General features: G+C 37.7%; 1 protein-coding gene and 1 long non-coding RNA gene across 2 annotated transcripts in view; one reads left to right on the top strand and one right to left on the bottom strand.

The window, feature by feature from the left end:
• LOC124593751 (A-kinase anchor protein 9-like) overlaps positions 1–20,406 on the top strand; it is a 505,072-nt gene that overhangs the window by 190,391 nt on the left and 294,275 nt on the right. Inside the window, exon 15 of the mRNA XM_047132086.1 lies at positions 2,559–2,757. Within this exon, the coding sequence (XP_046988042.1) occupies positions 2,559–2,757 (199 nt within the window). The remainder of the gene's footprint in view (positions 1–2,558; positions 2,758–20,406) is intronic.
• LOC124593753 overlaps positions 1–20,406 on the bottom strand; it is a 64,096-nt gene that overhangs the window by 3,705 nt on the left and 39,985 nt on the right. The window lies entirely within an intron of this gene.

The raw sequence follows: 20,406 nt of genomic DNA, 5'->3' as shown, positions 1-20,406 counted from the left end.
TCAATCTCTGTTATCAGCTACTCTCTTTCTACTCCCACTGTGTCTGAAGTAGTGCTGGAGAGAATTGACACTAGGAATCCTGTAGGGCTGTCCATAAATCTGTAATATACGAGCAGGTGGAGATCTCTTCTGACCAGCATGTTGCAAGGCATCCCAGATATGCTCAATAATGTTAATGTCTGGGGAATTTGGTGGCTAGTGGAAGTGTTTTAAACTGAGAAGAGAGTTCCTGAACCCATTCTGTAGCAAATCTGGATGAGTGGGATGTCACATTGTCCTGCTGCAATTGCCCAAGTCCATCGGAATGCACAATGGACATGAATGGATGCAGGTGATCAGACAGGATGCTTACATAGGTGTCACCTGTCAGAGTCGTATCTAGAAGTATCAGGGGTCCCATATCACTACAACTGTACACACCCCACAACATTACAGAGGCTCCACCACCTTGAACAGTCCCCTGCTGACATGCAGGGTCTCTGGTTTCATGAGGTTGTCTCCATATCATACACGTCCATCTATTCGATACAATTTGAAACGAGACTCGTCCAACCAGGCAACATGTTTCCAGTCATCAACATTCCAATGTCAGTGTTGACGGGTCCAGGGCAGGTGTAAAGCTTTGTGTCATGGGGTCATCAAGGGTACACAAGTGGGCCTTCAGCTCTGAAAGCCTATATCAATGATGTTTCGTTGAATGGTTTGCATGCTGACACTTGATGGTCCAGCACTGAAATCTGCAGCAGTTTGTTAAAGAGTTGCACTTCTGTCATATAGAACAATTCTCGTCAGTCCTTGTTGGCCCCATTCATGTAGGATCTTTTCCTGATTGCAGTGATGTCAGAGATTTGATGTTTTATGGAATTCCTAATATTCACAGTACACTCGTGAAATGCTCGTACAGGAAAATCCTCACTTCATCGCTACGTTAGAGATGCTGTGTCCCATTGTTTATGCGCCGACTATAACACCATGTTCAAACTCACTTAAATCTTGATAACCTGTCACTGTTGGAGCAGTAACCAATCTAAAAACTGCACCAGACACTTGTTGTCTTATATAGGCATTGCCGACCGCAATATTGTATTCTGCCTGTTTACATATCTCTGTATTTGAATATGCATGCCTATACCAGTTTCTTTGGCACTTCAGATTGTGCGTAAATTTGGTTACTCATTACAGCTTAGAATGTTACTGTATTCAGCAAACAGTAACATTTCCTTGTGTTTCACATTCTAGGGTAGATAGTTTACTTATATCAGGAAGAGTATTGGGCCCAGTACACTTCTTTGAAGTACTATTAATGTACTCTGGGTTAGAGAGGTGTTTTATGGTATGGTTGGAGTTTGTTTTAGAGATCTCTCAGTAGATTTGTATTACAAACTATTTTTCTGTTTTGTCTTGCTGTGTTACCTGTTTTTGGAAAATTTAGCAAACCTGTTTTCAATTTTTGTGTGTTTCTGTAAAACTGAACACACTCTAAACTTACAGACAGCTAATACTATCTTAAAAATTGTAGTTTTATTACCTTAGAAAATTATGCAGACATAATGAAACTAAAGTACTTCTATCTGTCTAGAAAACATAAGGTACATTGACTGATAAGACAGTTATCATCAACATTTGAGTACTCAAACTTTCAAAACTGAATCTTAATTATGTACTTACTTTTGAGAGAAAAAAGATATAAATCAAACTGTTGATCTAAGATATTCTTTTTTGCTTCTTTAATTCCCTGGCAAAAGAGAGCCATTAAGTTTTAAAACTAGAGTACACTTTAAGCTGCAGTGTAGAAGTTATTATTGTTGTAAAATTTGTTCGTTTTTTTTTTTTTTTTTTTTTTTTTTTTTTTTTTTTTTTTTTTTTTTTTTTTTTTTTTTTTTTTGCAGTGTTACATGCTTTTGCATTTTATTTTTCTGACTCAAATGCAATAATAACATAATTATTTCATTGCAACTGGTTTCTGCTCGCATACTTACTCAAATCCACTCTCAAAATCGAAATTTTAATAATCATATCACAGATGGTATGTTAAACATTAATCTTATCTTTTCTTGAGAATTTGGTGTATGTGGTTTTTTGCCCACAAAATTGTAATACTTTCTGGAGACAATCCCTATGCCACTATTTTCGTATGTTTTTCACTTTGTTAGAATTCGATGACATTGCCCCCACAACTAGGTAGCTTTTATTGTTGCAAACCACAAATGATACTCGGGGTCATGTTATGTCACTTCTTCTAAGCAAAGTTGCCATTTTCAAGCAGAATCCTCATTAATCTGCCTTGATGGTCTGTAACAGAATAATATTTGATAGCTGGAAAGCATTTGTGCTCATATTTTTTTGGTGATATTTGTTTTCTTCTTTCCCTCATTCACTTGTTGAAATTGAAAGAAATCTTGTATAAAACTTAATTATTGAATGCAACCATTTTGTGCTAAAGGGATACAACATACTTTTTTACATTATCAAAATTTAAAAGGACCAGATGAAAAATCATGCATGTAAACTTGCTGTTTGATCTGTTGAAAATGAACTAATTGAAATCTGCATTCCAGATTTTTATGACCAAATTTCGGCCACTTCTGTTGAAAGAATCACAAAATTATGCTCTTCTCTGAGCAACTCATGTGGTAAAATTATTAATGAGCTTAAAAATATAGAGAAATGGACAGAAGATGGTGAAACAGTCAGACGGCTTAAAGAAGAACTGGATAATTTACAGAAAGAAAAGCTGGAACTTCAAAATACACACAGGTGCAGCTATATTTCACATATCTGTACTAAAATGTAATTTCCATCGATATTATAACTCATCTTTAAACAGAATCATTTGATTACATAGGTTTTGGACTTATAAATATTACTGCAATCAATATTATAATAATAATGGATATTTTAGTATGGAAAAAGTGGCAATTGTACTTATGCAGCTGTGTAGTTAATTGATTTGGATGCATAGACTATTTCACTAGCTTTCAAGCTAACTAAATTAAATGCATGTGCATGTTGTTTAGTCACTATAGATTTTTTTCCTAAATGTTCTCCATTTAAGAGAGATTTCATCCACTACACGCTTTTTTATCAGTCAGTGGCAAATAGGGTGTGTCCTTTTCTCATATTTGCCAGTTGTAATCAGTGAAATATGACCACTTACAGACCATGTCTTTCTTCCTTTCACCATGTACACAGGAGGGATGAGATGTGGCAACATTGTAATGAATTATCAGATTGCATCTTGCAGTTCAGTTAATATACTTCCTGACGTATGCCCTTGCTGTTTAGAAAACGGCAGTATTGTTATGTACCCTCACCAGTAACGAGATTTAGGTACTGGAAACCCTGCAGATATCAGATAATAAATTCTTTCCTTTTAAACGTTACCCTTGCTCCCAAAACAAGTGTTATCATTCAGTAGGGACTCAGTGTTGTAGGACCCAAAACCTCCTGTTGAACTGCACACCCACAGTTCCAGCCCCATAATGAGGAACTCAAACAGTGGCCTGATAAAACAGTAGACTTATTCTCACCAGCAATCATCCATTTTGCATGTTTGTTGAATGAGGTATACTATTTTCCCGAGAAGCATATGCAATGTTGATGGTGATATGTGTGTATGTGATGCCTTCTCATCAGGGATATGTTGTAGGAATGGCTATTGTTTTATTGTCTGTCTAGATCTGTGTAGTACTACTTTTATATACACATACCAGTCACTGAACTACAGATCATTCCATTTCACTGTACTATTGTAACATGTAGTGACAGTTTTTGAACCTTACGTTCAGGTCTTACAAAGAATAGTAACAACAATATTAGGGAAAGTATGGACTACAACTCACCATAAAGATAACACGCTGAGTTGCAGATAACCACAATGGAAAGACTGTTACAAATTGAGCTTTTGGCCAAAGCCTTTTTCAGAAAGGAAAACACGCATTCAAACAAGAATGTGCACCTTACACACACATGACTACTATATCTGTCTGCTCCAGCCAGAGATAATGCTTGTTTATCAGGGTTGCTACAGGTTCTGGAAATCAGGGAATTCCAAACATGTCAGGGAAATCGGAAAAATCTCATTTTTGTCTCAGTAGATGAAATAATTTGTTTACTTGGGTGTCATGCATCATTGCTGACTGGGTGCAGCTGAGTACATGCACAGCTTACCTTTTCCTTCATTCCTACTGCTTCTCCCCTTCCTACCACTCCCCTCAGATTGCTGCCAGCATTTCTTGCAGCTAGTCTAGCTAGCTAACTAGGCAGGGAAGAATAAAGAGTGGTTTGTTTGGATCTGATTCTCAGAGGCTGTAGGTGCAGCAGTCATGTGTGCACGAGTTGTGTTCGAGTGATTGTGTGAATGTGTGTGTGCTCTCATTTTCTGACAAAAGCTATGGCTGAAAATTTAGTTGTGAGAGTGTGATGGTCTTTTCTGCGTGCCTGTGTGTGGCTCAGCAATCATTGGTACGGTGAGATGCTAGCTATTCTCATTATCATTGATTCTCAGAGTATTTGAACAATTTATGTGTTGCATGGATTGATCACCATGGTCTCACTTCATCAACATGCTGTATGTGGCTCATGAATAGCAGGCCACACAAGTGAATTTCTATGATGGGCCAAAACCGGAGGCCATTGCTGTGGGTATCTATAATGGATCGGGCCTGCCGATCTGAAACCATTTGGTTCCCAGTAATCTACAGGATCTAGTCTCACTGATCTTCCCGCAGGGCAGGTCTGTTTGTGTGTGGCGTAATGCAGTGGATTTTCATGGTTCATACATGGGCCAAGGACTGCGGTGCCCCTCAGCGTGCCACAGACTGTGGCAGTGGATTTCAAGAATTGTGACTCTCTCACTGCAAGTACATTGTACAGTGTGGTGTTTTATAGACATTTTATTTGTTCTAGTGCATTTTGGCACTTCAAAAGTAGTTCGTATGTTAAAAAGTATGGATGATAAGAAGAAGAAAATTGTGTCAGTCGCTGGCGGTTTGTATGCTATCTACTCATATATTTCTCGAATGAAAAGTCACACAATACCTGTAAAATAATAGATATGACACAGTGGGTGGTTGTTGTTCTTCTGGTCTTCAGTCCAGAGATGGGTTTGATGCAACTCTCCACACTACTCTATACTGTGCAAGCCTCTTCATCTCCGCATAACTACTGCAACCCACATCCTTCTGAATCTGCTTAGTGTATTCATCCCTAGGTCTTGTTCTAACGATTTTTACCCTCCACGCTTCCCTCCAATACTAAATTGGTGATCCCTTGGTGCTTCAGAATGTGTCCTACCAACCGATCCCTTCTTCTAGTCAAGTTGTGCCACAAATTCCTTTTCTCCCCAATTCTATTCAGTACCTCATCATTAGTTACGTGATCTATCCATCTAATCTTCAGCATTCTTTTGTAGCACCATATTTCAAAAGCTTCTATTTTCTACTTATCTGAACTATTTATTGTCCATGTTTCACTTCCACACTTCGGTACACTCCACACAAATACTTTAAAAAAAAAAAGAGTTCCTGACACTTAAATCTGTACTCGATGTTAACAAATTTCTCTTCTTCAGAAATGCTTTCCATGTCATTGCCAGTCTACATTTTGTATCTTCTGTGCTTCGACCATCATCAGTTATTTTGCTGCCCAAGTAGCAAAATACATCTTCTACTTTAAGTGTCTCACTTCCTAATCTAATTCCCTCAGCATCACCTGATTTAATTCAGCTGCATTCCATTACCCTCGTTTTGCTTTTTTTTATGTTCATCTTATATCCTCCTTTCAAGATGCTGTCCATTCTGTTAAACTGCTCTTCCAGATTCTTTGCTGTCTCTGACAGAATTACAATGACATCAGCAAACCTCAAAGTTTTTATTTCTTCACCATGGATTTTAATTCCTACTCAAAATTTTTCTTTTGTTTCCTTTACTGCTTGCTCAATATAAGAGATTGAATAACATCGGGGAGAGGCTACAACCCTGTCTCACTCCCTTCCCAATCACTGCTTCCATTTCATGCCTCCTGACTCATTATAACTGCCATCTGGTTTCTGTGCAAATTGTAAATAGCCTTTTGCTCCCGGTATGTGACCCCTACCACCTTCAGAATTTGAAAAAGAGTATTCTAGTCAACATTGTCAAAAGCTTTCTCTAAGTCTACAAATGGTAGAAATGTAGGTTTGCCTTTAAGTAACCTATCTTATAAGATAAGTTGTAGGATCAGTATTGCCTCACGTGTTCCAACATATCTGCGGAATCCAAACTGATCTTCCCCGAGGTCAGCTTCTACCAGTTTTTCCATTCGTCTGTGAAGTATTCGCATTAGTATTTTGCAGCCATGACTTATTAAACTGATAGCTTGATAATTTTCACACCTCTCAACACCTGTTTTCTATGGGATTGGAATAATTATATTCTTCTTGAAGTCTGTGGGTATTTCGACTGTCTCATACATCTTGCTCACCAGATGGTAGGGTTTTGTCATGCCCAAGGCTATGCATAATTGTAATGGAATGTTGTATACTCCTGGGACTTAGGTCTTTCAGTGCTCTGTCAAATTCTTTACGCCGTATCCTATCTCCCATTTCATTTTCATGTGTGTCCTCTTCTATTTTCATAATATTGCCCTCAGGTACATTGCCATTGTATAGATCCTCTATATACTCCTTCCACCTTTCTGCTTACCCTTCTTTGCTTAGAACTGATTTTCCATCTGAACTCTTGATATTCATACAGGTGGTTCTCTTTTCCCCAAAGGTGTCTTTAATTTTCCTGTCGGCAGTATCTATCTTACTCCTAGTGATATATGCCTCTACATCCTTACATTTGTCCTCTAACCATCCCTGCTTAGCCGTTTTACACTTCCTGTCGATCTCATTTTTGAGACGTTTGTATTCCTTTACGCCTGCTTCATTTACTGCATTTTTATATTTTCTCCTTTCATCAATTAAATTCAATATCTCTTCCGTTACTCAAGGATTTTTATTAGCTCTCATCTTTTTACCAACTTGATTCTCTGCTGCTTTCACTATTTTATCTCTCAAAGCTACCCTTTCTTCTTCTGCTGTATTTCTTTTCCCCATTCTTGTCAATCATTTCCTAATGCTCCCTCTGAAACTCTCTATGACCTCTGGTTCTTTCAGTTTATCCAGGTCCCGTCTCCCACATTTCTGCAGTTTTTTCAGTTTTAATCAACAGTTCATAACCAATAAATTGTGGTCTGAGCCCACACCTGTCCCTGAAAATGTCTTACAATTTAAACCCTGGTTCCTAAATCTCTTTCTTACCATTATATAATCTGAAACCTTCCAGTGTCTCCAGGTCTCTTCCCCATATACAATCTTCTTTCATGATTCTTAAACCAAGTGTAAGCTATGATTAAGTTATGGTCTATGCAAAATTCTGCCAGGCAGCTTCCTCTTGCATTCCTCACCCCCATTCCACATTCACCTACTACTTTTCCCTCTCTTCCTTTTCCTACTATCGAATTCCAGTCCCCCATGACTATTAAATTTTCATCTCCCTTCATTATCTGAATAATTTCTTTTATCCCATCGTACATTTCTTCTGTCTTTTCATCATCTGTTGAGCTAGTTGGCATATAAACTTGTACTACTATGGTAGGCATGGGCTTTGTGTCTATCTTGGCTACAATAATGTGTTCACTAGGCTGTTCATCCTAGCTTACCTGCGCTCCTATTTTCTTGTTCATTACTAGACCTACCCCTGCATTACCCCTATTTGATTTTGTATTTATAATTCTCTATTCACCTGACTAGAAGTCTTGTTCCTCCTGCCACCGAACTTCACTAATTCCCACTATATCTAACTTTAACCTATTCATTTCCCTTTTTAAATTTTCTGATGTATTTGCCCAGTTAAGAGGTATGACATTCCATGCTCTGATCTGTTGAACATCCGTTTTCTTTCTCCTGATAACAATATCCTCCTGAGTAGTCCCCGCCCAGAGATCTGAATGGGGGACTATTTTACCTCCAGAATATTTCCAGCACTGTTAACTGAGACTGACTTAACAGCACAGGAATTTGTGACTAACACTGAACGACAAGTTCACATTACGGAATTTGTGTTACGAAAGTTGCCCCTAACCTAAAAAACAAGAGAAAAACACAATAAATGTAACATAGCAGCATATTATATCTACCACATAATATGTTTATTGTATGTATAAAAGGAAACATGTATTTCAGGCTACTGATGATGCGATGCTTCCCAAATAACAGAAGTGAAATGCATATGGCAATAAACAAAAAGCCTTAATTTAGTTGCATAGACGGTACAAACATTTTATTGGCAGTCATCTACAATAGTGGTTTACACAATTCTTTCCCACCTTATACACTTCTTTCATGATACCTAATTTTTTCTGAGGTTATTTCTGAAATCAGTGAAGGTATTTTAAATTTGCCTTGTGACTCAAGCAAATGCGTGTTTTTTGTCACCAGGTGTGTTTCGTTTTATTGAAATAAAATAATATCAGTTTTCTTAATGAAAGACACATACCATTTGGCTTGCTTTCTCCCTCTAAAAACAGTTCATTAAAGAAGACGTTGACATTATTACTTAAGATTTTTGCTCACATCAGAATACGCCATCTGCTTGCAATTTTTTTTAGACATTTCCTCATTTGCACTATTGTTTCTTTTACCACAGGTGCAAAAACAGATTGTGTAGGATCTCAAAGCACTCATCCTCTCCTCTGTAGTCAATGTCACCTGCAGGTCTCTCCTATGCTGTTCATCGTAGCTTACCTGCGTTCCTATTTTCTTGTTCATTACTAGACCTACCGATTTTGTATTTATAATTCTCTATTCACCTGACTAGAAGTCTTGTTCCTCCTGCCACTGAACTTCACTAATTCCCACTATATCTAACTTTAACTTATCCATTTTCCTTTTTAAATTTTCTGACGTATTTGCGCAGTATTTTCTAGTATTTTGTAGAGCTGACCTAAGGAACTTCATTTCACATGCTGGTATTTGATTCTATTCTCTCTTATTTATGACACAGGCCTCTAGACTATACATCATGATTGGCAGGAGATAAGTTTTATACATGGTCTGTTTGGCTCTTTGAGGGATTTCCGTGTCCCAGATTAGATTTTGTACTTGATGGAAGAAGCTAGATCCTTTTGTTATTCTGTTTAAGACTTCTAGTTTGGAACTTCCATCGCTTTTCACACATTCAACCTTCTCCCCCTCCAGTATGATGTGACAAGGTGTAGGTTTTCTGCTCATCTTCATTGCCACTGTCTTGTTCTTACTCACAGTTAACTTGAATTTTTTAAATTTTGTGCTCCAGTAATCTAGTCTCCTCTGAACCTCCATTTCCGTCTCTCCCCAAATAGTGATGTCATCAGCAAAAACAAAAGCTTTGAGATCTTCATTTTCTTCTTCCTTGATTTCTTTCATGATTGTGTCCATAAGTGTAATGAAGAGTAAAGGAGAGAGCGAACTGCCTTGCTGAACACCTCTCTTTGTCTTAAACCATTTTGATCTCCCCCCTCCTACTTGTACACTGCTCTCTCAACTGTCATACAGCATCTGGACTTTTTAAATTAATGAATCAGGAACATCATGTTTTCTCAAGCATTCCTATATTTTATCCCTTGGTACACTGTCATATGCTTTTTCCAAATCCGCGAATACTACTATCAAGTCCTTTCCATTTTCCCAGTACTTCTCTATTAACTGACGGAGGGAAAAAATGAGATCTATTGTTCCCCTATTACTTCTGAACCCGCGCTCTTGTTCCTCTAGTTGGTGTTCTAGACTTTTCTGGAATCTTTTTTTCTATGACCTTTTCCGTTATCTTAAGGCAGTGTGATTCCTCAATAGTTGGTGCATTTCTTTCTACTTACTTTCTTGAACAGTGGTATTATAATTCCTTTTTTCCATTCATCCAGCAATTTGTTTTCTTTCTGTATCACCCCCAGCACCTGGTGTAACCATTGTATTCCATGGATTCCTGCGGCTTTGATCATATCCGCTGTTAGCTCATCTACTCCAGCCACCTTCCCACTTTTCATCTGTTTCAGAGAATTCTCAGTTTCTAACCAGGAGATTGTATCCTGCCCCTCCTTTAATTCAATGGCTTTGGTGTCACTCTCTTGTGCACCTTATCCATTCAGTAAGATTTCAAAATAATTCTTCATCTCTTCTCTGATACCTCCCATGTTTTTGATAATATCTCTATCCTCTGTTTCAGTCACTTTTATGTCTTCTCTATTAGATCTTCTTACTTTTCAATAACCCATATAGCAGTTTTTAGTTCCCTTTGCTATCCTGCTCTAGTTTCTTTGTGAATATTTCCCAACTCTTCTCCTTTTCTTCTTTCACAATTCTCTTTGCTTGGAGTTTCTTTTGTCAGTATTTCTTCTACAGTGTTGTCACCTTGTGTTCATCTTTTGGCACCAGCCTCTGGTTCTGATTTCTTTTTTCAAACTCCATGTTTTTCTTTGCCATATTGCATTTTTTAATAGCGGCTTTTACTCTATCATTCCACCAACTGGTTTCTTTGTCTTTCACTTTATCCTTTGTTTTGCCACATACCTGCACAGCACTGTTAACTATTGATGTTTTAAATAGGTTCCACTCTTCCTCCACACTACCCCTTTCAAATTCTGGAAACTTTTCTTATTTTCTTCTTCTTTCAACTTCCACTCCTTAATTTTAGGCATTCTTTGTACAGCATTCAAACTTTTCAGCTTATAATTTAGATCAGCTACTAGTAACCTGTAGTCACTATCAAAGTGCTCAATTGGTATGACTTTAGTGTCCCTTACTTTTCCTCCAATTAATTTGTCCGTTAATAAATAGTCTATAGATTTGCTATCACAGCCATATCTAGTAATCGTATGGCTATCTTGTTTCTTGAAGAATGTATTCTTCACCAAAAGATGATTCCTTATGCACAGATTTAGAATTTCTTTACCCTCAACATTTTGTCTTCCGTATCCAAAAGGGCCCATCACCTCCTCATATCCATTTCTATCCATTCCGAGCTGAGCTTTCAGATCCCCAATTATCATAATGTTATCTTTTCGTACTTGGTCTTCCAGTTCTTCTAGGAATTTCGTTTTTTCTTCCTCACTGCACCCTTGCTGAGGTGTGTACACTTGAAGTATACTAAAACTATTCTTTCCCAAGTTCACTGTTGCTCTAATTATCCTTTCACTTAAAAAGCTCACATCTGTAACTGAGCCATTGTCTTTGTGAAACACAAACTACACTCCATTTTTTACATCTTTATTGTGACCCTGCCAGTATAATTTGTACCCACGTCTCAGCAATTTAGAGTTTTTTACCTCCCACTTGGTCTCACTCAATCTAAGGATATGAATCTTTCTCCTCTCCATCATGTCTAAAATCTCTTCAGTCTTTCCTGTCAAGGTTATTACATTTAATGTTCCCACTCTCAATTTGTTTTTGTCTTTTTGTTTGGTTCTAGTTTTCTGTTCTTGTTTAGTGTATCTTCTTGCATTCCTTGGTTTTTCTTCAGGCTGTGAAGAGCTGTCATTCATTCTATGGTACAAGAAATGTTGTCTACATTATGTATTTTTAATCTGAGGCTCATTCTTTGATTGAAAGCAATAACAACTTTTTCTCATCTGCTGGCTTGCTAAGCCTAACGCATCTGAGGATTTTCTTTCAGGGTTTACTCCCTCAGCCTTTGAAGATCTCTCTTCACCACAGGGCACTGGTTCCACTCCTCATTCGCCCTTAGGAGGGAAAGAGTGCCTCCACCAGCTGCTCCATACCAAAGATGTTCTTCTCCACCGTAGCTCCTGTTAAGGACTTTGCCATATCCCTGGCAAGGGTTGATAATGGTAAGGAAAAGGGAGAGGTTTAGGATAAGATAGGATAGGAGACAGGCTGATGATAGGTCATTGTGGGACACACTTCGTCTCTGGATCCAGAGCATGCAAACCTCCTCACCCGCACGGATAGTGCTACATTAAGGTAGTGTCCCCTGAGGAGGTAACTTACAAATTTTGTCATGGAAAAATGTTAAAACTTGTCTGGAAATCAGGAAAATATCAGGGAATTTCACTTGGGGAAACTTGTGGCAACCCTGGTTTATATATGACAGGTGCTTGTGTATGTGAATGTGTGTGTGTTTTCTCTATTCTGAAGAAGGCTTGCCCAAAACCTCAATGTGTAACAGTCTGCAGCTCAATGTGTCAGCTTTATGGTGATCAGCAATCTATACTTTCCATAATATTGCTGATATTTCAACCTGGACTTTCCGTTGTTTGATTTTACAAAAAGCAGTTTCTGGTATGAAATGCTTAGTAGTTTAATAATGATCCACTAGAGCTGCTTTTTTATATTTTATTTACTGTTACCAGTTTCAAATGAGGCTTCATTCTTAAGCAGTATGTTACAAGATCTTAAACGTTGTTTTTCAAGTATGATCTATGTTTGCTTTTCACAATTGCACATCGTGAAACAAAAGTGTGACGTGTAGTCAAATGAAAAGCAAACACCTGCCGCAATGGAACCGTGGAATGGTGCCATTTCAAATAATCACCACACGTATTAAGAGATTTGTCACACTGGGAGACAAAAGTTAGTTTGTTTGTTTTTTAGTTCGTTACATATTCCATAGGTCTTTTAAATGATTCTTTTATCGTAATGACATGGAACGAGTCAGTTTACAGGATACGTATATGATTAGAGCTAACATTAATAAACACATTGTCATATTATTTCTACTCGTGCAACTACACTTATAAACAAGTGGTTTTTTATTTTATTTATTTATTTTTTTTAAATCCTGTTTCATAGAATGCGGTCAACCACTGGACAGCTTTGCGATTGCACCCAATGTTGCACTTTCTTGTGTTACTGAAACTGAAGTCTTTCTTCAGGTCACCAAAGATGTGAAAACCATACAATGAAAGAGCCAGGCTGTACAGAGGATATTGCAGTGTTTTCCAAGTTTCCCAACCAAATTGCTGAAGCATAGTCTTCATGCAGTTGGCAGTGTGGTGGTGGGCATTACTGTACAATAGGATGATATCATCTGACAGTGTCTGACAGAGTGAGGGCAAACAGCAAAGCCAACAATGAGAACATCCCACATCTCCCATGTCAAAGAAATCCAAAGCTGTTCACACAAGTTCTGGTAAGGTCGTGATGGCCTCCTTCTTCAACTGTTCATTGAGCTCCGTGAGTATGGAACTACAGTTGATGTACAGCACTGAGAAGACACTTTGCACAAAATGCAATGTGCCATAAGTTGAAAATGTCCGGGAATGCTGTAGGACAGAATCATCCTGTTACATGACAATGCCTACCCACAAACTGTCAAAGGCTGTGCTTCAGCGATTTGTTTGGGAAATGCTGCAACATCCTCCTTGCTGCCCAGACCTTTCACTGTGTGATTTTTTACATCTTTGTTGACCTGAAGAAAACGTGTGGATGGTGGCTTCAGTCAGACAAGGAAATGAAGGAGTGGGTGCAGTTGTGGGTCTGTTAGGGATCGAACCTTTCTACAAAACAGGAATTGAGCATCTCATCTCCCAGTGGGATAAATGTCTTAACAAGTGTCGTGATTACTTTTGAATGGTACCATCCCGTGGTCCCATTGTGGTGGGTGCTAAGTTTTCATTTGACTGCCCCTTATACATCATATTTGAAAAATAGATTATAAGATCTTACGACATACTGCTTGAGAGTGAGCAATCACTGAAAATTGGTAACAGTAAATAAAATATAAAATACCAGCTCCTGTGGATCATTATTACATTAATATGGATTTCATGCACAAGAAATATTCCAAACAATTTAATGCCATTAAGAGAAAAGATGATTTCTGTTAAGGAAAGAAATGAATGTAGCTCTAGCATACATGAAAGAAACTGGTGCATGAATTTTGCTTGAAAATAATGACGATGATGATGATGATGTCCAGGCTTGTAATTTCAGAGTTATAGTACATGTAGGTTCCCTTTAGAGAATTAGGAGGAGGACTACTCTATCAAAAGAGGCAAAAAATTCTTAATTCTGGATTTAAGAAAGATGAAAATTTTAGGAAATTTTAGGAGTATAGAATGTCTATTATAAATTGTTTGTTTCCATTCTCTTCCTTTCTTTCTTTTTTAACAGAATGAGATATGGCATTTTTGTTCTTTCAAACATCACCTGTTTACTATTTATTATTATTGTTTATTAACTCATTCATTTGTACAAGCTATGGATATAACAACAGTTTATGTAGCAAGTTATTACTAAATTAACTGTGTTCTCAAGAACCCAGTGAACTTCTCTGCATGTGTTCAGTATAATTGTCTTCTGCAATCCCCAAAGGATGCAGTTTTCGGCCCTTTAGCCTTTGCACAGTTTGTTTTGGAACAACACTAGTGTCCGAAGTTACCAAAGGAATGATGTGTGCTGACTCCTGTTTGCACAAGGCTTTTACCTCATCTACCAGGTCCCTGTATTTGGCATCTTTTCATTGCAGGTAGTTCAGAAATTACGGCTGTGGGATGCACCGATGACAGTAAGGAATGTGATGTGCTCAGCTTTGTTAATAACAGTTATGTCAGGCCCGTTAAAATGGTTTGTTTTATCTACAATTATACTGCGGTTTGCAATGGTACCATATCGATTCAGTTAATTAGTCCCATCCTAAATAGGAATAAGCTTTACTTGACCGTAAGGCGTTGCTCTGAAATGGTATTGATGGTATGCAGTAACTGCTAGCTAATTACCTTTACACTATATACTTAATAACAAGATGGTGCAAGCAAGTTAGCATACATGAAATAATTTATTATAATTTTAATCTGATTATAGTAGAAGTTGCTAATTGTACTGATAATTGCTTCTGAACTCTGAGATGACCGAAGGTTGAACACAAATACAAGAAACTTAATACATGTTAACCCAGTCGCGTTTACACTCACAAATGATGTTAACATGTAAAACACATCAGAATAAAAAAATATTTACTTATTAAATGTTGAGTTATTATAAATACAATTAATCTGCATTTCACTGATGGCAAAATGTCCACTATAGTGGATAGCTTTTGGTATGAAAAACATTTATTTTTATAAATGAAAGTTTGCAGTTGTTCACTTTACAGTAATTATGTGAAAAATAATGTTTAACTGAACATGATGCTAAACGTTTAATCATGCTAAATAAAACCTCAGTTTCTCACACACCAATGAAAGTAGCATTTCCACTAGAATCTGTTCACCACAGTCTCTCTACTGATTAATAGTGAATTTAGCCTGTACCTTTTGAAGTCAGCTGTGTTATGCCTTTCACAGCAATTGGCAATTTTAGTACAGCAAGATGTTTCATCATTAATATAAATATGCTGCACTAGTTGATTAAAGAATATATCAAATTCAGCTTGTACGCCCCCCCCCTCCCCCCTTTTTTTCTGTTGAACATGGAATAGGATTAGGATGCACTCACTACTTATGTAATGAAACACGAGACCAGTTATGATGAATGAAAAGGTAATTATTGAAATAAAAAAACACCACACTTGAGGGAATTGGCTTCACAAAATGAAAACTTAATTTCGCAATATAGCTCACTGAAAATGTGGCCACAAATTGCACAACACATGTAATAAAAATACTTAAGTCTATAGTTACTTCAGTGAGCAGTTTATATTGCCTCTGTTGTAAATGTTATGTAAATTCCCACAGCCTTTTGTCAAGTAAATAGTTGGCTCCTTGTAACAGCTTGTAATCCGTAGAAGTGACTGTTTCCATTGTATAAATAGCCAGCCACCACCCATAATATGTGTTGTGATGCCCTTTTCAGAGTTGCAAAAGCTGGCTTTTAAACATTTCTAGAAACAGACCCAACACATCTTGTCATGATGGTGTACAACTGCTAAATAATTGTTAATTCCAAACGTAGCATTTGTCCATGTCTTCTCACAAACTATCAGAAAGACGAGATTGCATGTTCTTTGTCGGACCGTAATTCTATTAACTGATGTAATAGCTGTTTCCCTACAACTGTTACTCCCTAATTAATTACATGCATATTTCGATAATGCCATTTAATTGGTTGTTTTATATGTGACATAATTTAAGTGTTACATATCTTAATCATTAAAAATATTATTTAAAACACAATAGAGTATGCAGTTAATTATTCACAGTCCTTGGCACTAGATGGTTGCTCCTTACAACACAGTATTGGCACAATCGAGCACTTCATTAATTCTCACTACTGCCACTAGATGTTGTAAGCTTTCACACAATTAGTAGGCATACTGGCTGCTTCATCATGACAACTGTGCATGCTCCTGGTACATGTAGCCAACACGCAAAACAAAAATTGATTTTAACAAATTTTGATTTTGGAATCGATGGTAATGTGTGTATTTTTACAGGTTCCAGATATTTTAGAGTTTTCGTTTTCCATAACAGTGGTGAGAGACTGTACCTTCAGTATGGAAGAAAGTCTTTCATTAATTACTACTGCTGTCCCGACTTGTGGGGGTTATTTTGGTGACCTAATGCCTTTTCAGATATTCATTGGGTGCTGAGGCTTCACATACTGATGTAATGTGTGATGTGTGCTCTTTTAGTTTATACTTGAAATGACATGATCTTGTATCACTGTCAGAAATTCCTGTTTCTACATGCAAACCTGCATTAACCAGTGGTCTGATGCGTGCAAATTAACATTATTCTGACTCATGTAAATTGAATGTTTTCAGTGCAGTTCTTTTCTAATCCAACCTATCATATTGACAATATAATGAAACTGGATGGATAAAAAAATCTACTCTCCAAACAGTAGCAGGAGAACACACACACAAAAAGGTTTAACGTGCACAAACTTTTGGAACCAATGGCTCCTTCTTCCAGTGGAAGAGTTAAAGGGGAAGGAAGTGGGGTGAAGGAAAAGAGCTGGAGAGGTTTAGTAAAAGGGGTACAGTTCGGAAAAGTCATCCAGAACCCCAAGTGTGGGGAGACATTAACAGACAGCATGAGAAGGAAAGATTGATTGTTGGGGAGTGCACTGGACGAGATTTGAAAACTTGAAAGCTTAAAGGTGGAAGACAGGATAATATGCCAGACAAAGATTACTATTTAAACATTGTACATGAGCTAATAAGAGTGAAGAGCTAAGTGCGTTGGATGCATCAGAGGTGGGAGGGGGAGGTGAAAAATAGATAGGTGAGAAAATGAAAGACATGACGTAGAAAACTAAAATGGAGTGAAGAAAGGAGTAGTTGTTGTGAAGATATACTGAGACAGAAGGAATTAACGAAAATTAAGGCCAGGTGGGTGGTGGTAACCAAGGATATGTTGTAGGGCTAGTTCCCACCTGTGCGGAGCTCTGAGGAGTTGGTGGCTAGGGGGAGAATCAATATGCCACGTGTGGTGAAACAGGCACCAAGGTCATGACTGTCATATTGTAGAGCATGCTTTGTCTGTGCCAAATTACATGCTTATGTTCTGAAACACAATTCTACTGCTTAAAGGAGGTGAATCTGTGTTTCTTTTTAGGTTTATATTTTAATGTCATAAATATACATAGGATGATTTAACATATAGCCATTGCTGCTTCTGATGGCAAATCCGTATCTAATTGAACTGACTATTGATGAAAGTGGATTGATTACTTAGCAGAACTGTAAGTGGCTCAATCTATTCCCTTGAAATATGCATCTCTTGACCATAATTTCCTCTGTTATTATCATTTTGTTGTTGCCTTTGAGTTGTCGATGTGTCTTTCAGTGCTTCATCATGGATGAGAGAGTACTGATGATTGAACTGTTTATCTTATAAATCTGCAGAACTTTGATAAAGAAAGTATGTAGAATGGAATCAGATGCATTTTTGCAATCAATTTGGGCTGTAGAATGATACTTTTTTAATATGCTGCTTGCTCTAGTATGACAGAGTCTAGATTGTTCTTTACAACCTTTATAGATTTCTTCATGCAGCTTGTCTCTTGTTTGTCAATTCTTCGATTTGCATTAAGTGTCTGTACCTCAGTTTGCTTATACATGATGCGAACACTGTATACTGTGCATAAGCATGTGATAGGGTAGTATAGGGACGTGTCTATTTTGTTTCTGTATGTTATATCCTGTGTTAGGTATTTTGGTATAATATCTTGATGTGAGTGTGCGCATGCACACATGTGCTTAGATGTTTTCTTGTGTTCTTTATTCTGGTAATACATTTCACAAATTTTCTGTATCACTAATGAGATGTATTTTCCATGGTGCTTTGTAGTCTGAATGAATACTGTGTGTTCATATACTAGCATCATCTTTTGACGTACTGATCTCGCTACTGAAATGCCTGCTGCATAGATATATATCTGAGCTTCATCAGAACTATATGCATTTTGTGACAGGTACTTTTGCAGAATGGTGTAGCTGAAAATATAGATATTCCCCAAGATTCCTGGAGGTATTTTGCTTGGGAATTCATGGCCTCTGTGCAGGGTGAATTCCTCCATTTCCCACAAGGGCTGTATCAAGTTCAGCACTGAGGTTTTATTATCATCTAGTTCCCTTGAGATACCTTGTTCCTGGTATACTATAACAGTTTTTTTCAGGGTTCATAATCATCATCTGTGCTGTTCAAAGGTGAAATTGCCTTCTGAGTAAAGTGAGAAATTTTAAATTTGTGTAATTTGAGCAGTCTCTGATTTGATTTTGTTCAGTATTGGTGCTGGTATCAGGTTCCTTGCTAGAATAGCAAGTTTCGGCTGTGCTGCTCTCTGTTGTGTAACTTTCAGAGAATTGTACTGCTTACTATACTGCACATGTAGCTCTGCTACGTAATTAATGACCTTAGTCTCAAACCTAACGATTAAATAATACTGGCACATAATGAACACATTCATATCATCAGTCCATTTCATGTGTGCTAGCAGTTTGTTTGTCTTTTGTGAGTGGCATCTAAGCTGTGCTTGACTGTGAAGTAACACTTCTAGTTCACAAGTAAATGTGAGCTGTAAACATTGGGTGCTTTTAGTGTATGGCAGTAGCTGGTTAGCATGACCCACTGGGAGGCCTGGAATTCCTCTCATCACTCCTGGCATTTAAGCTGTTACCCCCAGCTGCAGCTCCAGAGTTGCTCTGGTGAACCCCGGGATGCATACTTTTCTGAGGGACTCACAATTTTATTATCTGAGTGTTTTATGAGGCCTGTTCAAAAAATTCCAAAACTTTCTTCACAAAATTTTTCTGTATATACCTTTTAATTATTGTGCATGGTGTCCTTTAAATACTCTCTTCACAATTGATGCACCACTCCCAAGACCATTTCCCCTTCCAGAAACAGTCTTGGTACACCTCTTGGTGGATCATCTATCATTGCAAATCTTCATCCTTTTAAAGGGGTTTTCAACTTTGGAAATAAAAAAAGTCCGCAGCGGCCAGGTCTGGAGAGTATGGAGGGTGAGGCAGCATGGTGAGGTCATTTTTTGTGTGATACATACACACCAGCAAGGATGAATGTGTGGGTGTGTTATTGTGATGCGAGAGCCATGAATTGTCTCACCACATTTCAGGCTGTTTCCTTCTCATATTTTCTCACAGGCATTGCAACGCATCCCAGTAGTACCATCAATTAACAGCTTGTCCCTGTGGCACGAATTGATGAACTAATAATTGAAAACCAAAGGAAACTATCAGCATGGCATTGACATACAACCTGACCTGATGATCTTTTTTGGTCTTGAAGCAATATCATAACCATACACCCATGTCCCATCATCAGTTATGATTCTATTAAGAAACATCTCGTTCATATTTGTGCAATCCAAAAGATCTTCACAGATATGTGAGGTGAATGTGTTTGTCTTGACTCGTGAGCTGTGGGACCAACTTGGTGGTCACGCGATGAATGCCAAGATGCTGTGTCAGGATTTTACGATATGATCCAACTGAAATGTTACATTCTTCTGCAATTTCTTAGGTGAACAGTGTTTGATTGTCATGCACAATTTCATTGACATTCCTGACATGAGCATTATCAGTAGATGTCGAAGGGCTTTCTGATAGGAGTATCTTTAACTTCCATCCGGCCATTTTTAAACCATGTGAACCATTTATAATACTGTGTAAGGCTTAAGCACTCATCACTGTAGTTTTTCTGCATCATTTGTGTGCCTCTGTAAAGCTTTTCTTGAGTTTCATGCAAAATTTAATGTAGACACGTTGCTTCTCTAACTCTGCCATCTCAAAATTCGCAAACTGTGCAACACAACATTCTACTCAATATAGTACTGAACAATAATTAACAGACAAACAACAATGAAACTTCTGGCAGTTACACATTAAACATAGGCATGTGCAGGGATGCCAATCCCATTTCACTCCAGCACACCATTGGTGTGAAGTTACGAATGTACCAGAATTTTCTGAACAGTCCTTG

This window comes from Schistocerca americana, chromosome 2 (assembly GCF_021461395.2).
Source record: "Schistocerca americana isolate TAMUIC-IGC-003095 chromosome 2, iqSchAmer2.1, whole genome shotgun sequence".
Classification (NCBI taxonomy): domain Eukaryota; kingdom Metazoa; phylum Arthropoda; class Insecta; order Orthoptera; family Acrididae; genus Schistocerca; species Schistocerca americana.
Note: the sequence above shows the minus strand (reverse complement) of the source record. Positions and strands in the feature narration are given on the sequence as shown.